Consider the following 23,100-nt stretch of genomic DNA (forward strand, 5'->3'; position numbering starts at 1 on the left):
GGTTGAGACTAGGGATCCTACTGAGTTTCATTATCTGCCTGAGAAATTTGTCACATGGGGGGGGACTTGCTGTTACTGCTGTTTTAAGAACTTCAGACAAGGATAAAATATTCATTGCGCTGTCAAAGGAGAGGATATGTTCAATTCTTCCATTTATTCAAAGCTTTGCTTTTATAAGATTTTTTCTTAATTTCTAGTCTCCTTCCCATTTCTAGACTCATTTTCCCATCAGAGTTAGGGCTTGGAAAATTTTGTTATTTTGAGGTTTTTTTAATTACGCAAGAAGCCCTTCTATTGATTTAGGCATGGCTCAGCCATGGTCATGAAGGAAAACCAAAAAAGACTAAAAATATTTTACGAATATCAGTACCCTTTCAGGGCAGAATTTAGCATCCTTCAAGGAAGATTAATCCTTGAGCTAAATGGAGTGTTTCAATTTCCTTCACCACCATTCTCCTCAGAAATCCATTCATGTCTTCCACACCAAATGCCTTCTTTCCTCATCCTCCAACATCCCCCAAACCTTCCCTAAACTCAAAGACATTGTTACCACCCAGGAACTTGAAGGCATTGTGTTGTCTGTGGCATGGGCCTCCTGGAGTCACACAGCTCAGTGGCCTTACTAGAAGGCAAGAGAGCCAGCCTGCAGGGGGTTAGGGGAAATGTGTCAGAAGCCCAAAAGGGCCTCCTAATTCAAGGGAAGAGCAATCTAAAACCCTAATTTGCAAAAAAGCCATACATAGTCCAATTTTGCAAATGGTTCACCATTTACAACGTCTATTACAACATCTACACCTGCTCACCTAAGGGCCCAGGGACAGAAAGAATTCAGACCATGGGCAGTCTGAATGTTAGTGACCGGGAGGTAGGCAACCAGGCAAGGGTAATTTCTAAATCCATCTAAGCAGTATTTGGAACACCTATGTATTTAGTGCCTTCTTTAACATTTTGAACGCTTCTAGAAAGAGTTTTGGGATGTTACAGGTACTACAATGTAGTCTGTAATGGAGAAGAAAAATTATTTTGTATCTTCTCATGCTCTTCCTATTATCAAAATACAAGTGAACCTTCAGTGGATTATTGTATAAAGTATTGTGTCTTGGGGCGCCTGGGTGGCTCAGTCAGCTAAGTGGCTGCCTTCGGCTCAGGTCACGATCCCAGGGTCCTAGGATCAAGCCCCGCATCGGGCTCCCTGCTCAGCGGGAAGCCTGCTTCTCCCTCTCCCTCTGCCTGCCACTCTGCCTACTTGTGCTGTCTCTCTATCTCTCTGTCAAATAAATAAATAAAATCTAAAAAAAAAAAAAAAAGTATTGTGTCTTTATTACTTATCACAATTAAACCAACATTACAAAGTCAGAGACAGGGCCATGGTCAATCTAAGGAAAATGAAGGATTGTAAAATGTGCGCAGGACACACATCCTTCCTTCTCTCTCCATCGTCTTGTAATTGCTCATGAAGACATCACTTTTAGTATTTTGTGAGGATAGAGGAAAACAAAGTGAACATGTGGGTGGGTACTGGTTACGTTTCAATATGCTCTTTCCCCCAAACTTCAGAAAATCTAAACAAATACAAATTGCCTTGTGATCTACAAACACTTTCAAAATCCAAGGAGCAATATGGTACAGAGAGATAACAACTTCAATTAGAAAGCCACATCCAGAGTCAGACAAAATGGCTCCACGGAAATGGTAGACGATCCGTGCCTCCAGAGTGCATCAGGAATCATGAAGGAGGATTCAAGAGAAGGAAACCAGAGGATGTAAACAGAGGAGATGAAAGGAGACTGAGGGAGAAGGCTAGATTTTAACCAAAGTCCCATTTATGTAGATCAGATAATATATAAACCTAAGTCTCAGATTTTAAAAAAAGGTATTTCTCATATTCTACTGATGATTAGCAGTCTATGGGGGAAAATTAATTATTAAAATTAAGGAGCCATGCTTTCCAGGTCCATTTTATGGGGGACAAGGCTGCCATAAACTGCCATACACTCCATATATAGCTGGAGTCCCTAAACTACTCTGAACTGAGCACTGGGTCAGGTAACTGGGGGAAGTAGGTGGGTGTTCCAGAAAGTGGCTTTCTAGCCTTGCTGTCAGGCACACTGAGAGCATCAGTCAGCATGCTTTCAAAAGGGGAATGGAGAGCATCAGAAAACCCCCTGAATTAATTAAGTGAGGGCTGGTGAAGAGAGCTACTTTATTTAACTTCAGTAATACTTTTCCTTTCTTTGGAGAATTGGAGGATGTCCTTCAGATACCAGCATGGCATTACAAGCATCACAAGTTTCGGGGACACTGCCAGTTCGGCCACCTGTTAACCTCCTGTCTTCTCACCACCATCCTCTGTGACTTCAACACTATACGATGACTCTTCCCACCTCGGGTTACAGTTCTTTGATCTCCTTGATGCCCCCGTAGACCTTCCCTTACCCCCATTTAGGACCTTGGATGGGCTCCACTTACAAGATACGGAACTCTGAAATTCTCTTTTATCTATTCTGCTTCTTCATTTCTGCCTGTTCTCTACCTCCATGAAGACATTGTACTCCCCTCCATTTCCTTTCTATTTTCTTTAACTCTTCTTTTTTCATCTGTTTTCTGGTTCTTTCTCCTCTTCCTCCCGATCCTAAGACTAAATGGACGCTGGCACCCTCCATCCCTTTCTCTACTCATGCTATGACGTACTCTCTCCTTGGGTGACCTCATCCTTTTCCAGCTTCCAAGATCCTGCACCTGTGTGAATGAGGCAGCCTAAGTTTTTTCTTCTATTCTTTTCTGCTCTCCCATGCTGGAGGGTCGCATGTTCCATCATTGGTTTTCTTAGACTGGCTGTACTAAAGACTCAAAATCACCTGCTCAAAAACTAAACTTAACAGGGGTGCCTGGGTGGCTCAGTCGTTAAGCGTCTGCCTTCGGCTCAGGTCATGATCCCAGGGTCCTCGGATCAAGTCTCGCATCAGGCTCCTTGCCCAGTGGGAGCCTGCTTCTCCCTCTACCTCTGCCTACCACTCCCCCAGCTTTGCACTCTCTCCCTGACAAATGAATAAATACAATCTTTAAAAAAAAAAAAAAGAGGGGCACCTGGGTGTCTCAGTCGGTAAGCGTCTGCCTTCAGCTCAGGTCACGATCCCAGGGTCCTGGGATCGAGCCCCGCGTCGGGCTCCCTGCCCAGCGGGAAACCTGCTTCTCCCTCCCCCACTCCCCCTGCTTGTGTTCCCTCTCCCGCTGCGTCTGTCAAATAAATAAATCTTTAAAAAAAAAAAAAAAACTAAACAGTTTTACCTTGTAAGCCTACTCTTTCTCTTGATGTCCCTCTTAACAACGATAATCGTTTATTGAGTGCTTGCCATGTGGCAGAAACCGTTCTAAGTAGTTTCTATAAGATAACTGGTTTAATCCTCACAGCGGTTCCATGAAGAAGATGCTACTATTTCCCAAATTTTACAGACAAACAGACACCCAAGAGAGGTTGTTTCTGATTATATACTTACTGAAAGTCAAGGCTAGGACTGGAATCGAGGCAGCCCAGCCTCAGAACTGAACACTTAAGCCCAATGCTCTGTCACCTCTGAATCAGATTTCGGTTCTTACACTTGTCTTCAACTCCTCCAACTCCTATCCAACCAAATTTCATTGATTTTCTTTCTGCAAAGCCTCTGTCTTCTGTTGGCTGTCCCCCTCCCCTGTCCTCAGTACCTCTTATCTAGACGAGTTTTACCGACTTCCAGTTATTCTCTAATTGTATCCTCTGTCTAGGTCCATTATACCTGAATTTTCTTTTTATAAAAAAAAATTTTTTTTTCACCTGGATATAAAAATAACACATGCTTATGTATCACAATCAGAAGATTAAAACAAATATATAAAAATGAAACTAAAAATCCAAATCATAATTTTGCCTCTCTGCAGTGATAATATATTGGTATATATTCCTAGTATTTTTCTCTTTCTATGCATATAACCCAGACACATAACTTTTTTAAAATTAAATATTAGGTCATATTTACTTATTGCATATTAATTTTTTCACAGATAACACTAGGTATTACTAGTCTTTTTCATATTTGCCAACCTTAAAGGCAAATATACTTTGCATTAGTTTGCATTTTTCTAATTATTAATGATACTGTATATTTTTCATAGGTTTAATGGATATTGTTTTTGCTCTCTTGTGACCTGCCTTTACATGTATTTTCTAGTAGGTTATCAGACTTTTTCTTATTGATTTATATGAGCTCTTTATATATTAAACGTATTAACTCTTTGCTCATCATGTATAATGCAGAAACATTTCTCTGAGTTGGTCCTCTTTCAATTTTGTATATGTTAGGGTTTTTTGTTTTTTGTGTTTTTTTGTTTTGTTTTGCCATATAAACATTTAAAATGTTTATGTCATCATATATACAATTTTTTTCCTTCCTGTTTTCTGCCTCTGGTGTTCTGTGACCAGATTACTATTTCTATGCTCAGTCTGGATCACATGACCTCTATAATGACTAGTGGTCCCCGCAGCTTATAAAAGCCCAAACCCCTCAGCCAGTTGATAAGCCTTCTTCCTTGGTCCGGTCATATTTCAGCTTGTTCCTGGCTCCTTTCTTTCATATAATTTCTGTTCCCTTCAAGCTCAATAAATTGCTCTTCTGAAAATTTGCCTCGTATTTCCCCACTATTAGAAATTATAAGAAAAAATGTAAAAAGATTTTAATAGTGAATAGGGAAGGTCATTAGAATGGATTGATTCAATATTCTTAAAATTAAATCTCAGAAAGAATCATTTTTCAAAAGCAGAGACAGAATACACTGGGACCTGCTTTAGGATTGCTGCGTGCTGGGGAGAAGGGAAGCTGAGGATGAGCACAAAGTCCCTTGTGCAGGTGAGGATATTCCACTACAATCTAAATGCGTTCAAAGTGATGTAACCTGGATGGTGAGGGCAGTGCCTAAGTTCCTCTTGGTTAGTCTGTTACAGTGCGCTGACTACTAGCCTAGAGTCTGCCCAGAGCTTTTCCTATCTGGAACTCCCAAACCCTTTGTTCATGTGGTTCTGTCTATCTGAAATGCCCTCTCTCAGACTCTATCCTCATCTCAACTGATACCAATCTTCCGACTCTCAGCTCAAAAGCAGGCATCACTTTTGATCCCCAAGCAGGAAGCAAGTGTTGACTTGCTTCTTATAGTTTGCAATACTCTATTACTCTCTCACGCCACTCATTACATTCTCTCTTGTCTCATGAGCAGCAGAGCACACTATTTCCTTACCGTACTGTAAACTCCTTGAGAGCAGAGCTCATAGCTCATCCTGGAGTGCTCCCTCAGAACCAAACAGAGGGCACTAGATAGTCCTCAGTAAGTTTGCTGAATAAAGACTATTAGGACCAGCTGACCACTATTAGGTCAATGTTACGTTACTACAGTCACTACCTAGGGTTTACTATTGGAAAGTGTCTGAGAAACTCCTTGGTGGGCCATGCCAGGGTTAGGAACAGACCTGAGATCATTGGATTAGGCTTTCCTTTGATTCTCAGCAGCTCTGCCATATCAGCTCAACATCCACCTCTGTGTTAGAAACTAGGCCACGTCAATATCCCTGGGACCCAGTCTTTGCTCCAGAACATTCACTAAGCTACCAAAAGCAGGTGGCTAGAACCTCAGTGCCTTCCAGCTGATCCTACCACTTTTGCAGTAACAACACAGCTAAGTTTCCATAGCGGGCCAATATAGGACAAGGCTGTGGGAGTCAAGGCACTCAGAGTTCCGATTCTAAAACAGGACACCATTTACAAGAGTTGATTTTGCTCAAACAGAGGCTCAATGCAGAGGTATCTAGCAGAGAGAGAGACTAAGAGTGTCGTACCTGGATGTTAACATCTGCCCCGTTGTTTACTAATAGTTCAAGACACAAAGCACCGTGTGTGGAGGCAGCAGCAAAATGCAAAGGGGTGAACCCGCTGTTGTTGGGCTGGTTCACGTTAGCACCATAGTCAGTCAGCTCATTAACTACAGCATCCTGCCCATTGTAGCAGGCCAGGTGAAGGGCCGTGTTTCCATAGATGTTGATTTCGTCGATCTGTAAATGAATCCAAGAGAGGGCAGGTAAAATCACTGGAGTCTCTTTATTGCGTTTGCTGTTGGGGGCGGTGGGAGGGGCAGAGGGAGAGAGAGACTCTTAAGCAGATTCCATGCTCAGCATGGAGCCTGATGTGGGGCTCGATCCCAGGACCCCAAGATCATGACCTGAGCCGAAATCAAGAATCAGATGCTTAACTGACTGAGTCACCCAGGCACCCCGTACACCACAATTTAGAAGGCTAAATGCTGAAGGTAGGATGAAGAACCCTAGCCCGTCTAAAAAATGACTAATATGTATTACATGCAATATATATGTTTAAATATTTCTCTATGTTGATATAGAAACTTAGCCTGTTTCTGGTTTTTCATTACTTGCTGTAGGTCCCCACTGCCCTTCATCAATTGCCCCTGGAAACTCAAAAAGATAAGATGCTAGAAAATAAGGTGGTTTTTACCCTCTTAAATTAAAATGCAAACAGGATTTAATTTCCGAATAACAGAAAACCCACAGGGTGCCTGGTTGGCTCAGTCAGTTAAGCGGCTGCCTCCAGCTCAGGTCATGATCCCAGGGTCCTGGGATGGAATGCTGCATCAGGCTCCCTGCTCAGCGCGGAGTCTGCCACTCCCCCTGCTTGTGTGCTTTGTCTCTCGTGCTCTCTTTCAAATAAATAAATAAAATCTTAAAAAAAAAAAAACCAAACCAAACATTAGAAAACCCACAAATATACCATGAATTGATGCATTCATCACAGCTCACCTCCACCCCCAGATTCAGGAGGTGTTTGACAACATTGATCTGTCCATTGGAGGCTGCAGCGTGCAGAGGGGTATAACCCTTCTTATCCTTACACGTCACTTCTGCGCCGTGGTTGATGAGCAGCGCTACAACATCCAGGTGGCCTTCACAAACAAAGCAGCAGAAAACATGGGTAGCTTTTTAGGATAATTTGATGACTGATTCCACCTACATTATCACCATTAGCTTTTACTACCACCAACATTTTAAATAAGAACAAGGTCCTGCCAATATGTTAGTACCACAGCCTAAAAAAGAATTATGTTAAAATGAAAGCAATGCTTTTAAAAGCATTTCCCATTCCTTAAAGTCCAACAGTGACAATTTGGTTTGGAAAAATTAATGAAAGAAAAAAAATCAATTAATCACAATACCACTACATTATTGTTAAATCATATGAAATCGCTGTTGCTTGACTTTTTTTTTTTTGGACCACAAAAATGACAATTTCATATGGTTCAAATGAAAATTATTCTTAGGAATTACTGGCTAAACAGAAACATTTCCAGTTTCAACTCCTGTTGGCATGTTTTCTAGAATATTTTCCTTTGTACCCTATCTTACTATATATAGTACGATAAATGTATTTGACCTCTATATTGTGACTGAAGATTGTTTGATGCTTTGGGTCACTGCTGTAAATGTGGTTGATAATTGAGCGGTAGAAGATAAGTACTGATTCCAAGGGTCTAAGATGTGCATGGGGCTGAGTGTGAGTGTGTGTACGTGTGTGTGTGAGAAAGAGAGAGATGGAGAGAGAGGTGTGTTTGGAGGGGGGAGAGAATTGGGTGTGTGTATGAGAGAGAAAGAGCTTGGTCATGGCTTGTTTTATTAAAATTTGACTTTTTCCCCCAAAACTTGTATGTAGAAAAATTATTTTCAATTACTAGTGGGGCTATCTTAGCTTAAGTGGTGCTATCTTTTGTCTTTTGTCCTGGTTTTGTCCTTTATTCCTTAAAGATAGTCATCTATGTATTTTTTCCTATTTGTATCCTGATGACAAACAAAACAACGACTTGACTTCTTTAAAGCAATTCTACACAAATGTTTTAACTGTATATCAGCAAAGAACAAACTTGAAACCCCAGGCTCTTTGCGTCCCATCACACACTAGTCTAATGTGTGCTCTGCCTAAACAGCAGTCTGGCCAATGTCCCCTGATTCCAGTCCCGTAGGTACCATGCAGACATCCAATCTGCTTCCGTCAGCTCCAAAGTCCACATTGTCTTTAAAAAAAAAAAAATGATAGGGCGCCTGGGTGGCTCAGTTGGTTAAGCGACTGCCTTCGGCTCAGGTCATGATCCTGGAGTCCCAGGATCGAGTCCCACATCGGGCTCCCTGCTCGGCAGGGAGTCTGCTTCTCCCTCTGACCCTCCTCCCTCTCATGCTCTCTGTCTCTCATTCTCTCTGTCTCAAATAAATAAATAAAATCTTTAAAAAAAAAATGATAATGCTTGCAAAATCTTAAGAGTTTGGTTTTTTAAGCCCAAATATCCATTCGGACTCATCCACAGCCACATAATTTATTTCATCCCTACCCAACCCGTTCTCTTTCTTCCCCCCACCATTAACGTTATTGTTGTTCATGATAATAAAAGGCCTGTATGTTTGTTAAAAAGGATTCAGAAAAGGCAAAAAGGTGTTAAAAGGAAACCAAAACCATCCATATCGCCAATCCCCTGAGATACTCAGCTAACATTTCAGCATATAATATATCCCAGATTGTCTATATTGCAGATTTCTTTTACAAAAATGAGGACCATATAATCCATGCTATTATGATCTGTTTTTACTTAACATAACACAGAATCTTTCGATGTTAATAAAGACTAATGACATCATCACTGTAGTTACTGCCCAGTGTCCCACCGGGCAGTTCTTTATCATTAACCAACACAATCTCCGGGGGATGGGCATTCAGGTGGTTTATAACATGGGGCTGGTAGAATCCCATCTGCTTTTCCAATTGCAGGACATTCTCCGGTTACAAACACAAAGGAAGGATCCCAGTTCTTCGTTTCTCACAAGTCTACACCAAGAATAAACTCGATGAGGCCTATCATTTGTCAGTGGCACTTGTGCCAACAGAAGTGAAAAAAAAAAAAAAACATAGAAATGTAACTCCTTCCTTCATGTCTCCCAGCCCAGCTGGCAGAAGCGAGACCTGCAAGGCCAGGTTCACTGGCAGGAGAGTAGCAGGAGGATCCACGGTTACTCTTGTCACTTCAACCTACCCATCAGCCAGAGGGTGGTCCTTCCTTCCTTTTTGTTTCTTTCAAAAACACTTTTAAATAAAAGGACACATAGAATTTATGTCCTGGCTTTGCTAGCCAGTCCTTGTTTTTTTTTTTTTAAAACACTTTATTTTGCTGCCATAACAAGTTAAAAGAAGCACCATTTTGTGCAGCTTTCCCGTCCGGACTGAAACACATTCAATGAGGTCCAGGCCATGACTCATCCCTCCTCCTCCCTGTGGGGTAAAATCAGTCTCTGACAGAGCAACTGTCTAACTAGAGTGCTCTATGCTTGCCAGTCAAGTGGACCAAATCTTCACTCAATTGGGCCCCAAGCTTGGAAAGAAGTCAGGCGTGCACAAAGGGAAAACCTACATGCTTCGCGACAGGCCCACAGCTTCTTTAGCTACAGTCGTCTGCAGGAACCCTTACCCATATAGGCCGCCCAGTGCAGAGCACGCCGGTCCTTCTTGTCAAATGCGTTGATGTTTGCTCCTTTGGCCAAGAGTAAATTGACCATCTGAAAGAAAACCAACATGCAGATAATCTGAGTCACATTAACATCAAATCCAAAGGCAGGTCAGTGACCCGGAGTTCAAACACAGTAGGAAGCTGACATCACAGACAGCCCTGTGGCACGTATGTCAGCGGAGAAGCCCGAGGAGGCAGCTACTTTTGCAACCCACTGGCTGTACATTTAAAATGGGCTATTGTTGCCTGAGGTTTGGCGTGCAGATAGTAGCTTCACACTCGCTAAAAGCCTCAGCAGTAAGATTAGGTTCCACTGGGGGTGAAGAGAGGCTGTAGGAAGATTTCTTGCTCCCGGTGATGAGGACACTCACCTCCACGTGGCCATTCAGAGCAGCGTGGTGCAAGGCTGTGCGCCCCCCTCGGTCGGAGACGTTGACGCTGCTCAGCAGGGGGATGATCACTTCTGCACACTTCACGGCCTTATTGGCAGCCGCCACATGGAGGGGGGTCTGCCAGTTCTTGTCCCTCGCATTGACATCAGCCGAGTGCTTAATCAATACTTGCACTGCTTCCTACAACAGAAGCGGAGTTCGCAGGGGTCACTGACAAATGCTCAGTTGGTGCTTCACCAGACCCCGGAACTACAGGAAAGGAAGGCTCCGCGCCCTCCCACAGTGGCTCAAGTGTGTATTCTTCTCAGAAAAGCAAGGTAATTTGTGAGAAAGACCAAAAGAGTGGCACAGGTGAAAACAGATTCGTTTTATCTTTCTTTGTTAGGCCAAGAGCCCTGGCACATCTTTAAAACCAAATAAACCTTCTAAGCATAAGGTTTCTTTTTTTTTTTTTAAAGATTTTATTTATTTATTTGAGAGAGAGGATGAGAGGAGAGAGAGAGCACATGAGAGGGGGGAGGGTCAGAGGGAGAAGCAGACTCCCTGCTGAGCAGGGAGCCCAATGCGGGACTCGATCCAGGGACTCCAGGATCATGACCTGAGCCGAAGGCAGTCGCTTAACCAACTGAGCCACCCAGGCGCCCAAGCATAAGGTTTCTTAACAGGGTGTAAAGTATCCTTAGGCCAGATGAGAGCACTCGTGTGCAAGTGCACACTCCAGGGTAAAATATCCACAGGTCAAAAGGCCCCCAAAGATCATCTAAACTTGGAGGTGTTTGTCAATGAGCCTCCATCCTCCAAAGCCCAAGGCCTCAAAGCCCTTCGGACATTCTTAGATCAATTTATAAACCTTTGGTTCTCAGAGCCAACATCTTAACCCTCACTGCGTGATCAATAGGAGTCAAGGGAAGATGTCTATTCCTACCTCAACTTGAAGCTACAAAATTGTTCCATATTTTCCCAACTTTTTCCATGTTATCGTGGGGTAACCTCTTTTCTACTGTTGTGTCCCTTCACCTTTACTGAGACTTACGCTTTTTGTTTTCCCTCCATTGACCTAATCAGCTTTTTTGCATCTTGAACTATTACTCTCAACCTTGGCTGTGCAATGGAATCACCCGGGGAGCTCTTAAAAATACAGATGGCTGAGGTGCCTGGGTGGCTCAGTCAGTTAAGTGCCCGAGTCTTGATCTCAGCTCAGGTCTTGATCTCAGGGTCGTGAGTTCGAGCACCCTTTTGGGCTCCACACTGGGAATGGAGCCTACTTAAAAAAAAAAAATACAGATGGCTGGTGCCACACCAGAGATTCTAACTGGCCTTAGAATTTCTGTAAAGCCCCCAGGGGACTTTGTTGTATAGCTAGGATTGAGGACACTCTTCTGTTCCATCAAGAAAATGATACAGCTTCTCTCAAGATGGGAATGACTCTTGGTTGTTTCTCTTTACTTCTAGAGACATCCCTGGAGCCAGTTAGTGGGACTCCTTTATGAACATCTTCTTAATGTGGCATCAATAAACCAATGAAAGGTGCCACACTCCTGCCACACTTCATGGACCAAGAACTTACCCCTGTCCACCTTATTCCTCACAGGCCTGAACTGTCCAATCCACTTCATCATGCAGGTACATAAAAATGCTCAGATAGTAGATTAATGTAGATAGTAGATAGTTAAAATTAATGTTTTTATCAGGGACATAAATAATGAAGGAAAAAATGTTCTATGAATCAGTAGTAGCAACATTCTGAGATGAATGGCTAACACAGTAGAATAAGAGCGAAAAAATTTAGTTTTGCAAATTAGAGAATATAGTTTAAATACGCAGTATGACTCTATTTAGATGCTACAAACAAGAAACCCATTGGGCCCAAGCAAACAGTTTGTTGAAACTACCAAAAAGGAAAAAAAAAAAAAAAGATATATGCCACCCATCCTTAGCAAGACAATAAAGCAATGACTACTAAACATTCCTGGAGCTCATTTTAGAGTGAAACGTGTGTATGTGTATTCTTATGCTCACCTACTACTTGCAAAACGCAAAGGAAGACTGAAAGAAACATGAGCCAGACTCTGTTCTAAGAGCTAGCTGGGTGAACAAAAAACAAAAGCAAAGCCACAATATAAGAGGTAAGATTTAAATAAGAAAAAAAAAATGAGATTTTTGTCAACTTTGGTCTCAAAAATTGTGAGGTTTATGTAGATATGTACATACAACCTATTGTGATATGGGAACCTCCATTTATGTTTATTTTCTTTACAAAGGAAAGCATCGTAGCTGGTATTTAACTCTGGGTTGGCACTGTGCCCTCAGTCAGCTCCACAGAGGACCTTGTCCTGTTGGATCTGAGATGCCCTCCAGGAAGAGAGGAACTTCCACACGCGGAGGGGGTGAGGCTCATGCTCTCTGTTCATTCGCTCTGAGTGCACAGAAATGCACAGTGACGGGCCTGCCAGATCGAGCTACAGATTGTGATGCGTACCCTTTGACTAAAAACATCCCAGATGGGCAGGATGTATGCAAGGAACCTGCAGATTAAAGATGATAATACAAACGCAAATGTAAGTAACATGGGGTCACAGAGCTGACGCTTCTACTCCGAGTAAAAGCTTTCTATACATTACAAGGTAAAAATAATGACAGATTTAATCAGATCTGACAAGAGCTTGGCCAAAACAGAGGAAAATCATCAGTAAGTCTATTAGCTTTGTGGTTACGTAAGACTACGATAAATGAAAAGCCTCACCCTAAGTATATTGTGATATACTTGAAATATTAGCTAATAGCAGTAGTTCCTATATGTAATTCATAAATAAATGAGATGCACATTTTGAAGATGCATGCTGAAAAAGTTTTGCAGAGATATTGCCAAAAAGGCTGGAGATAACCACATAAAGCAATACTATAAAAAGTGGTATAATATCCTTTTCACATACTCATAGCACATAACAATATATACTCATTTTTAATACCTTTGCCTTGTGCATTATTTTACTGTACTTTACAGATTCTTGCTTGGCATTACATATTACATAAATTCAGAATAGACTAACAAACCAAAAATATGCAGGAACATTTCACAAATTTATACTATTTGGATAAGACCAATGACTTCATGAACAACTTTTTTTTATTTTTTTATTTTTTAAAGATTTTATTTATTTATTTGAGACAGATTGAGGGAGTGCAAGCAGGGAGGAGAGGGAGAAGGGGGCTCCCCGCAGAGCAAGGAGCCCGATGCAGGGCTCAATCCCAGGTCGTTGGGACCATGACCTGAGCCGAAGGCAGACGCCCAACCAACTGAACCACCCAGGTGCCCCCAAAACTTTTTTTTAAAGATAACAAAATTAGGTAACAAAATTTCCTAAAAAATTAGAAAAGGAAAAGGTTCATTGACCAGAAGGGGACAAAAAGAACTGGATAGGGTCTCTAATAAATCTCTTTTCATGTGAACTTTAAGCAAGTCCCAATGTGAGTGCCAACTTCATCATATTTGTCTCTCCTACCAACACTCACTGTCATAGCTCAAGGATGCCTAGAATAACCACTACTTCTACTTATCTACTTTTATAAAATGTTTTAACTTTTTAGCTGGGTGAACAAAAAACTTTGGCATTCTTCAGTTTTATTTCTCTATCTGCTTAGGAAATGAATTGCATAGTTTTCATCTTGACAAGGACTATATCAAGAAATACTTAGTATACAAAGGAGGGTATCTTACTTAATTTCCAAAAATTAACTTTTTTTCATGAAAAGACAAGTAGTCTAAAATGATTATGGATTAACTTCACAGACATACAGGATATTAGAAGTAGAGAAGGCCTCAGGGGTCATCTGGTCTGACCCCTTCATTTGATGGACAGCTTCACGTTATAGGCAAGATGGCTGAGTCAAGGGCAGTGATCCGTCAGCCAAACTGATTAAGAGCCTAGCTTGGGTGTTTTCTACTAGGCCACACCTTACTCAATGGACAGTATCAGCCAAGCACGTTGACATAAATGTTTTTAAATGTTAACTCTCCTTATTTAAATTTTTTTTTTTTAAAGATTTTATTTAAAGTGGGTGCCTGGGTGGCTCAGTTGGTTAAGCGACTGCCTTCGGCTCAGGTCATGATCCTGGAGTCCCTGGATCGAGTCCCGCATTGGGCTCCCTGCTCGGCAGGGAGCCTGCTTCTCCCTCTGACCCTCCCCCCTCTCATGTGCTCTCTCTCATTCTCTCTCTCTCAAATAAATAAATAAAATCTTTAAAAAAAAAAAAAAGATTTTATTTATTCACCTGACAGATAAAGACATAGCGAGACAGGGAACACAAGCAGGGGGAGTGGGAGAGGGAGAAGCAGGCTTCCCGCTGAGCAAGGAGCCCGATGCGGGGCTCGATCCCAGGACCCTGAGATCATGACCTGAGCCGAAGGCAGACGCTTAACGACTGAGCCACCCAGGCGCCCCTCCTTATTTAAATTTTTTAAACTGAAGTTCTACCCTGCCAAACCTGCTTAATACATTAATAGAAATTTAATATAATACTTCAGGAAAAACAAAGCTTTGCTTTAAAAAGATAATTTCCTACAAATCAAAACCACGATGAGATACCACCTTACACCAGTCAGAATGGCTAAAATTAACAAGTCAGGAAACGACAGATATTGGCGAGGATGCAGAGAAGGGAACCTTCCTACACTGTTGGTGGGAATGCAAGCTGGTGCAGCCACTCTGGAAAACAGTATGGAGCTTCCTCACAAAGTTGAAAATAGAGCTACCCTACAACCCAGCAGTTGCACTACTGGGTATTTACCCCAAAGATACAAATATAGTGATCCGAAGGGGTACATGCACCCCGATGTTTACAGCAGCAATATCCACAATAGCCAAACTACAGAAAGAGCCTAAATGTCCATCGACAGATGAATGGATAAAGATGTGGTATATATATATGAAGGAATATTATGCAGCCATCAAAAAATGAAATCTTGCCATTTGCTATGACGTGGATGGAACTAGAGGAGGGTATTATGCTAAGCAAAATAGTCAATCAGAGAAAAACAATTATCATATGATCTTGCGGATATGTGGAATTTGACAAACAAGGTAGAGGATCATGGGGGGAAAAAGAGGAAAAAATGAAACGGGACGAAACCAGAGAGGGAGACAAACTATAAGAGACTCTTAATCTCAGGAAACAAACTGAGGTTGCTGGAGTGGAGGGGGGTGGGAGGGATGGGGTAGCTGGGTGAGACATTGGGGAGGGTATGTGCTATGGTGAGCACTGTGAATTGTGTAAGACTGATGAATCACAGACCTGTACCCCTGAAACAAGCAATACATTATATGTTAATAAAAAAATAAAAAGATAATTTCCTTTTCTAAAACTGCATTTCTCTTTCAAAAATTTTAATCTTGAAAGCACTTCAACTTGGTTTTAAGAGAGAGTAATTTTATGGCTATTTAGGAAATTAATGATTTTTGTAATCAAAATTAGCCTCTCTTTTCCAGTATCACACACTGGCTAAAAATTTAATGTCTAGGGGCCTACTCTGACAGGAACTTGCCTGATAAAAAGAAAACTAATATGGGGGAAGGAAGCTGAACACTTGCTGAATCAAGAAAAGATACTTAAATAGTGCTTCTCAAACTATCTGTGGTGAAGGACCAGTTTTTAAAAAATTATTTCAAATTCATCATGAGTCAATACTTTTGTAAAATACAATAATAAAAAGTGGGCACCTGGGTGGCTCAGTCAGTTAATTGGCCATCTTGGTTTTGGCTCAGGTTGTGATCTCAGGGTCTTGAGATCAAGCCCTGCCTCGGGCTCTGCACTCAAGACAGAATCTGCTTGAGATTCTCTGTCTCCCTCTCTCTCTGTCCCTCCTGCTCGTGCTCTCTCTCTCTCTCAATAAATAAATCTTAAAAAAATACAATAAAAAGTAATTAGTAGAATAATAAAATGAAAAAAGACAAAGAGAAATCATGAACTCGATTCTTTTATTATTAATTATATTTAGCAGGCATGACATGACTCTATCAAAGTGCTCTAAAAGTTTCTGAATTCTTACTCTTTTCACAGCAGTCTTAAGACAAAAGCTCACAGGCTGAGACCGGTACACAAGCCACACTGTGAGTAATGCTCCTTCAAAGCCTTTGTTTCTTTTTTAATGAATAAACATGTGTGAGGATTCCAGCATTTCTCCCGAATGGAGGCATCAGCCCAGTTAGCAGTCAGTCTTAGGACTGCACACCTCCTTGGATTATGCTCCATAGGACGCTGTGCTATATCAATCATGGAAATAATAGGGGGAGGAACTGTCATGGGATGTCACACAGAAGGGAACTGGAGATGGCATTTGCAGTCAGTTTATTTCTACTTTTTATGACTTTCTCTTTTCACAAAAGGCCACTCCAACCCTGTTATAAGAAGTAGAAACATACATTGTGGCACATGGAAAAGACGAGAAGAAACAGGATGCATGTGTCTTAAAAACTATTGCCCTTAATATTTGTTTCTTCCCTCTCAAATGTGCATTGCATTTAAGTGGTCATAAATTACTCATGGAAAAGTAATTGTTTATGACTATCCAGAGTCCTTGCAGGCATAAACAATGTCAAATTTTATAAACTGTAAGTTGCTTTAGACTGGGGTCTGAGTCTTACACAATTTTCTGTACTCTCCCCAAAGCCTTGTGCATATCATATACTCAATATATTTGGATAGAATAAATATAGTGGTATAATCATTAGCAAACTAAGTAAGGCTCAGAGGTTAAAATGGAATAGTGCACAGAAAGTGCTCAACATACTGCCTAGCACACACTAAGTGCTCAATAAGTGCTCATTGTGACAATATATATTTGGACACAATATCCTCATTTCTATAGCCTAAAGACAGGATATATTTCTATAGCCTAAAAACATTTACCATGGGCTGATGTCCCTGAGGCTGCACTCAAGTCCTGAAGGCATTTACTCTATTACTGAAATCATTTGGGGCTTTTATCCTCTATTGATTAGAGCAATTTCATATTCTGTAAGAACTGCATAAATCGGTACCCAACTAATTCATTCAATTAATCGAAAATTCCTCCAAAAGTACTCATTATTAAATTAAACTCGCCCTTTGTTATTAGAATTATTAATAGGGTACAATTATTCTAAGAACTAGCAGTACAACGGGGACTCACTGGAGACTTTGGGATATGAACGAACTCAGAGGAAACTATTCAACAAGTGCTGGCTTTCAGAGGAAAAAAATGAAACCAGATGAAACCAGAGAGGGAGACAAACCATAAGAGACCCTTAATCCTAAGAAACAAACTGTGGGTTGCTGGAGTGGAGGGGGAGGTGGGAGGGATGGGGTAACTGGGTGATGGACATTGGGGAGGGTATGTGTTGTAATGAGCACGAGGTATTATACAGACTAATGATTCACAGGTCTGTACCCCTGAAACAAATAATACATTATAAGTTAATTAATTGGACTTAAATAAATAAATAAATCTTAAAGAAGAAGTAGTAGTGGTGGTGGTGGTGGTGCTGGCTTTCAACACTGGGAAGGCCAGATCCTAAAGTATTCCCAGTCTTCAGTCTCAACTCTCAGAGTGTGGTATATAGATCACATGCGTCAGTCTTCTTTTTAAAATGCAGATTTCTGGGCACAACCCAGGCTTCATCAAAATCTCTGGAGATGAGGTTCTAGAACAGGTACTTGTGACAAGCACCCCAGATGACTGGAATCCACAGTAAATCTGACTATCACTCATCTCCATTCTAACTAATAGGTCCCAAAATACTTACTTTTTTTTCCCATTCCAGGTACTATGTTCTATATGCGATCATCTTTTTATAACCCTAAAGATAATTTAGGGAAAGCAGTAACATTCTAGTCTCCCATATAATTCTTCCAATCCTCCTGTCTACTAGCATTTTGCTCACAATAATGACAATGTTTTTTAGAGAAGGGGGAAAACATGAGTTTTAAAATTTAAGCTGTAAGATAAAATGCTTATCCTGCTCGGCTCTGGGAACCATTTTTATACTTATCAGGACTTCTGTCTGCATAGACACAAAAGCAGACCCATTTTATTGGTTGGCACAGTATCCACCAGGGTGCTCATGGGATCTGAGGGAAGCAGCCGAGCATGGCGGTTAAGAGAGCAGGTTCTCGAGTTACACACTCCTCCACTGACTGGCTGTGGCATGTTTGGCTCGTTCCCCAATGTCTCTGAGATTACGTTTCCTAAATTAGGATTAAGAACACTATCAGTCTCAAAGAGTGGCTCAGAGGTTAAAATGGAATAGCGCACAGAAAGTGCTCAGCATACTGCCTAGCACACACTAAGTGCTCAATAAGTGCTCATTGTGACAATATATATTTGGACACAACATCTTCATTTCTATAGCCTAAAGAAGGATACAATCCTTTTTAACTCTGCTAGCCAAAAGACAGCCTCCAGAACAGGAAAGTGAAAAGTTCAGCAACTCTCCTTTGGTGGTACTCTCCATTCATTCCAAAAGAAAAGGCATGTGTGGGGGCGCCTGGGTGGCTCAGTCGTTAAACGTCTGCCTTTGGAGGAAAAGTCGGAAAGAACTCAAATAAAGAGCATCCTACTAAAGAATGAATGAGTCAACCAGGAAATTAAAGAAGAATTAAAAAAAAATTCATGGAAACAAATGAAAATGAAAACACAACTGTTCAAAATCTTTGGGATGCAGTAAAGGCGGTCCTAAGAGGAAAGTATATAGCAATACAAGCCTTTCTCAAGAAACAAGAAAGGTCTCAAATACACAACCTAACCCTACACCTAAAGGAGCTGGAGAAAGTACAGCAAATAAAGCCTAAATCCAGCAGGAGAAGAGATATAATAAAGACCAGAGCAGAAATCAATGAAATAGAAACCAAAAGAACAGTAGAACAGATCAACGAAACTAGGAGCTGGTTCTTTGAAAGAATTAATAAAATTGATAAACCCCTGGCCAGACTTATCAAAAAGAAGAGAAAGGACCCAAATAAATAAAATCATGAATGAAAGAGGAGAGATCACAACCAACACCAAAGAAATACAAACAATTAGAAGAACATATTATGAGCAACTCTATGCCAGCAGATCAGATAATCTGGAAGAAATGGATGCATTCCTAGAGATGTATAAATTGCCAAAACTGAACCAGGAAGAAATAAAAAACCTGAATAGACCTATAACCACTAAGGAAATTGAAGCAGTCATCAAAAATCTCCCAACAAAAAAAAGTCCAGGGCCAAATGGCTTCCCAGGGGAATTCTACCAAACATTTAAAGAAGATTTAATACCTATTCTTCTAAAACTGTTCCAAAAAATAGAAATGGAAGGAAAACTTCCAAACTCGTTTTATGAGGCCACCATTACATTGATCCTAAAACCAAAGACCCCATCAAAAAGGAGAACTACAGACCAATATCCTTGATGAACACGGATGCAAAAATTCTCACCAAAATACTAGCCAGTAGGATCCAACAGTACATTAAAAGGATTATTCACCACGACCAAGTGGGATTTGTCCCTGGGCAGCAAGGTTGGTTCAGCATCCACAAATCAATCAGTGTGATACAATACATTGATAAAAGAACGAACAAGAACCATCTGATCCTCTCAATAGATGCAGAAAAAGCATCTGACAAAGTATAGCATCCTCTCTTGATCAAAACCCTTCAGAGTATAGGGCTAGAGGGTACATACCTTAATATCATAAAAGCGATCTATGAAAAACCCACAGTGAATATCATTCTCAATGGGGAAAAACTGAGAGCTTTCCCCCTAAGGTCAGGAACATGGCAGGGATGTCCACTATCACCACTGCTATTCAACATAGTATTAGAAGTCCTAGCCACAGCAATCAGACAACAAAAAGAAATAAAAGGCATCCAAATAGGCAAAGAAGAAGTCAAACTCTCACTCTTCACAGATGATATGACACTTTATGTGGAAAACCCGAAAGACTCCACCCCAAAACTGCTAGAATTCATACAGGAATTCAGTCAAGTGGCAGGATATAAAATCAATGCACAGAAATCAGTGGCATTCCTATACAACAACAACAAGACAGAAGAAAGAGAGATTAAGGAGTCAATGCCATTTACAACTGCACCCAAAATCATAAGATACCTAGGAATAAATCTAACCAAAGAGGCAAAGAATCTGTACTCAGAAAACTATAAAATACTCATGAAAGAAATTGAGGAAGACACAAAGAAATGGAAAAACGTTCCATGCTCATGGATTGGAAGAACAAATATTGTGAAGATGTCAATGCTACCTAGGGCAATCTACACATTCAATGCAATCCCCATCAAAATACCATCCACTTTTTTCAAAGAAATGGAGCACATAATCCTAAAATTTGTATGGAACCGGAAAAGACCCCAAATAGCCAGAGGAATGTTGAAAAAGAAAAGCAAAGCTGGTGGCATCACAATTCCAAACTTCAAGCTCTATTACAAAGCATCAAGACAGTATGGTACTGGCACAAAAACAGACACATAGATCAATGGAACAGAATAGAGAGCCCAGAAATGGACCCTCAACTCTATGGTCAACTCATCTTTGACAAAGCAGGAAAGAATGTCCAATGGAAAAAAGTCAGTCTCTTCAACAAATGGTGTTGGGAAAATTGGACAGCCACATGCAGAAGAATGAAACTGGACCATTTCCTTACACCACACACAAAAATAGACTCCAAATGGTTGAAAGACCTCAATGTGAGACAGGAGTCCATCAAAATCTTAGAGGAGAACACAGGCAGCAACCTCTTTGACCTCAGCTGAAGCAACTTCTTCCTAGAAACATTGCCATTGGCAAGGGAAGCAAGGGCAAAAATGAACTATTGGGACTTCATCAAGATAAAAAGCTTTTGCACAGCCAAGGAAACAGTCAACAAAACCGAAAGACAACCGACAGAATGGGAGAAGATATTTGCAAATGACATATCAGATAAAGGGCTAGTATCCAAAATCTATAAAGAACTTCTTAAACTCAACACCCAAAGAACAAATGATCCAGTCAAGAAATGGGCAGAAGACATGAACAGACATTTTTCCAAAGAAGACATCCAAATGGCCAACGGACACATGAAAAAGTGCTCAACATCTCTCAGCATCAGGGAAATCCAAATCAAAATCTCAATGAGATACCACCTCACACCAGTCAGAATGGCTAAAATTAACAAGTCAGGAAACGACAGATGTTGGCGGGGATGCAGAGAAAGGGGAACCCTCCTACACTGTTGGTGGGAATGCAAGCTGGTGCAGCCACTCTGGAAAACAGTATGGAGGTTCCTCACAAAGTTGAAAATAGAGCTACCCTACCACCCAGCAATTGCACTACTGGGTATTTACCCCAAAGATACAAATGTAGGGATCTGAAGGGGTACGTGCACCCCGATGTTTATAGCAGCAATATCCATAATAGCCAAACTATGGAAAGAGCCAAGATGTCCATCGACAGATGAATGGATAAAGAAGATGTGGTATGTGTGTATATATATATATATATATATATATATATATATATATATATACACAACGGAATATTATGCAGTCATCAAAAGTAATGAAATCTTGCCATTTGCAACGACATGGATGGAACTGGAGGGTATTATGCTGAGCGAAATAAGTCAGAGAAAGACATGTATCATATGACCTCACTGATATGAGGAATGCTTAATCTCAGGAAACAAACTGAGGGTTGCTAGAGTGGTAGGGGGTGGGAGGGATGGGGTGGCTGGGTGATAGACATTGGGGAGGGTATGTGCTATGGTGAGCACTGTGAACTGTGTAAGCCTGTTGAATCACAGACCTGTACCTCTGAAATAAGTAATACATTGTATGTTAAAAAAAAAAAGATAGCAGGAAGGGAAGAATGAAGGGGGGGAAATCGGAGGGGGAGACGAACCATGAGAGACTATGGACTCTGAGAAACAAACTGAGGGTTCTAGAGGGGAGGGGGAGGTGGATGGGTTAGCCTGGTGATGGGTATTAAAGAGGGCACATACTGCATGGAGCACTGGGTGTTATACCCAAACAATGAATCATGGAACACTACATCAAAAACTAATGCTGTAATGTATGGTGATTAACATAACATAATAAAAAAAATAAAATGCAAAATAAATAAATAAGTAAATACTAAAAAAAAAAAAGTCTGTCTTCAGCTCAGGTCATGATCCCAGGGTCCTGGGATCGAGCCCCGCATCGGGCTCCCTGCTTGGTGGGATGCCTGCTTCTCCCTCTCCCACTCCCCCTGCTTGTGTTCCTGCTCTATCTCTCTCTGTCAAATAAATAAATAAAATCTTTAAAAAGAAAAGGCATGTGTGAAACGCCGGCTGCATTTGGATGTAGGCCACGGTAGGCTGTGTGCCTGGTTGTCTGCCCTAAATACCATGTCCTAGAAGACACACTTTGTACCCTTTCAAGGCCCCTGTAGCACACATTAACAGTGCCTTCCATTGAGTGGGCTTCAATAAACATGTATTAAACTGGCCAGGCTCGTATGGATTTAATTCCTGTCCCCAGGGCTGCTCTTTTCCAAGAAAGAAAAACAAAAAAGCAGGAAGAATAAGCTAAACAGGAGAAACAATATGAAATAATTCACAATGCTTCAGAAAATTCTCCCTGTAAGCCCCAAATCTTGCTCATCTATGTTATCTAGAATTGCAAAATATGTTTCCCTAATATTTTGGCAAGAGACTATCTTCATGTCTTCTCAACAGTGGGAGTAATTGGTGGTGGGGGGCGTGAGTTTAAGGCCCTGGGGATACAGTGCTCCTTGGCTCCAATTATGTGTTTGGTTGTCTCCTCCCTGGGAACCCCAAACGTGGGGAGGGGTGGGTTCTGGATCAGAAGGAAGCACACGGTACAGCCTGATCAGTACCAAGGAAAGTCTTGGGAGTTTACCTCCAGAACCCAATCCACGTTGGACGATTTTCAGCAGGTATGACCCTGTCTTGATCTACTTTCCTGTCTGTGTAGGAGCTTTTCTGTCAGGCACGGGTGGATGTTTAATCAATAGGATGATCTGATACTCCTATTCTATTACAGGCTCAGGAAATAAATTTAGCAACGAACATTATTTTTCCAGGCATAGAAATTGGAACATAAAATTTGCCTGGATGGA

General features: G+C 41.1%; 1 protein-coding gene across 1 annotated transcript in view; it reads right to left on the bottom strand.

Annotated features, from left to right (window-relative positions):
- The window catches only part of ANKRD44 (ankyrin repeat domain 44), a 313,592-nt gene that overhangs the window by 121,159 nt on the left and 169,333 nt on the right, over positions 1-23,100 (bottom strand). Inside the window, exons 5-8 of the mRNA XM_044913694.1 lie at positions 9,948-10,148; positions 9,538-9,625; positions 6,833-6,975; positions 5,861-6,073 (exon numbers count right to left, since the gene is read on the bottom strand). Of these exons, the coding sequence (XP_044769629.1) occupies positions 5,861-6,073; positions 6,833-6,975; positions 9,538-9,625; positions 9,948-10,148 (645 nt within the window). The remainder of the gene's footprint in view (positions 1-5,860; positions 6,074-6,832; positions 6,976-9,537; positions 9,626-9,947; positions 10,149-23,100) is intronic.

This window comes from Neomonachus schauinslandi, chromosome 3, assembly GCF_002201575.2.
Source record: "Neomonachus schauinslandi chromosome 3, ASM220157v2, whole genome shotgun sequence".
Lineage (NCBI taxonomy): Eukaryota > Metazoa > Chordata > Mammalia > Carnivora > Phocidae > Neomonachus > Neomonachus schauinslandi.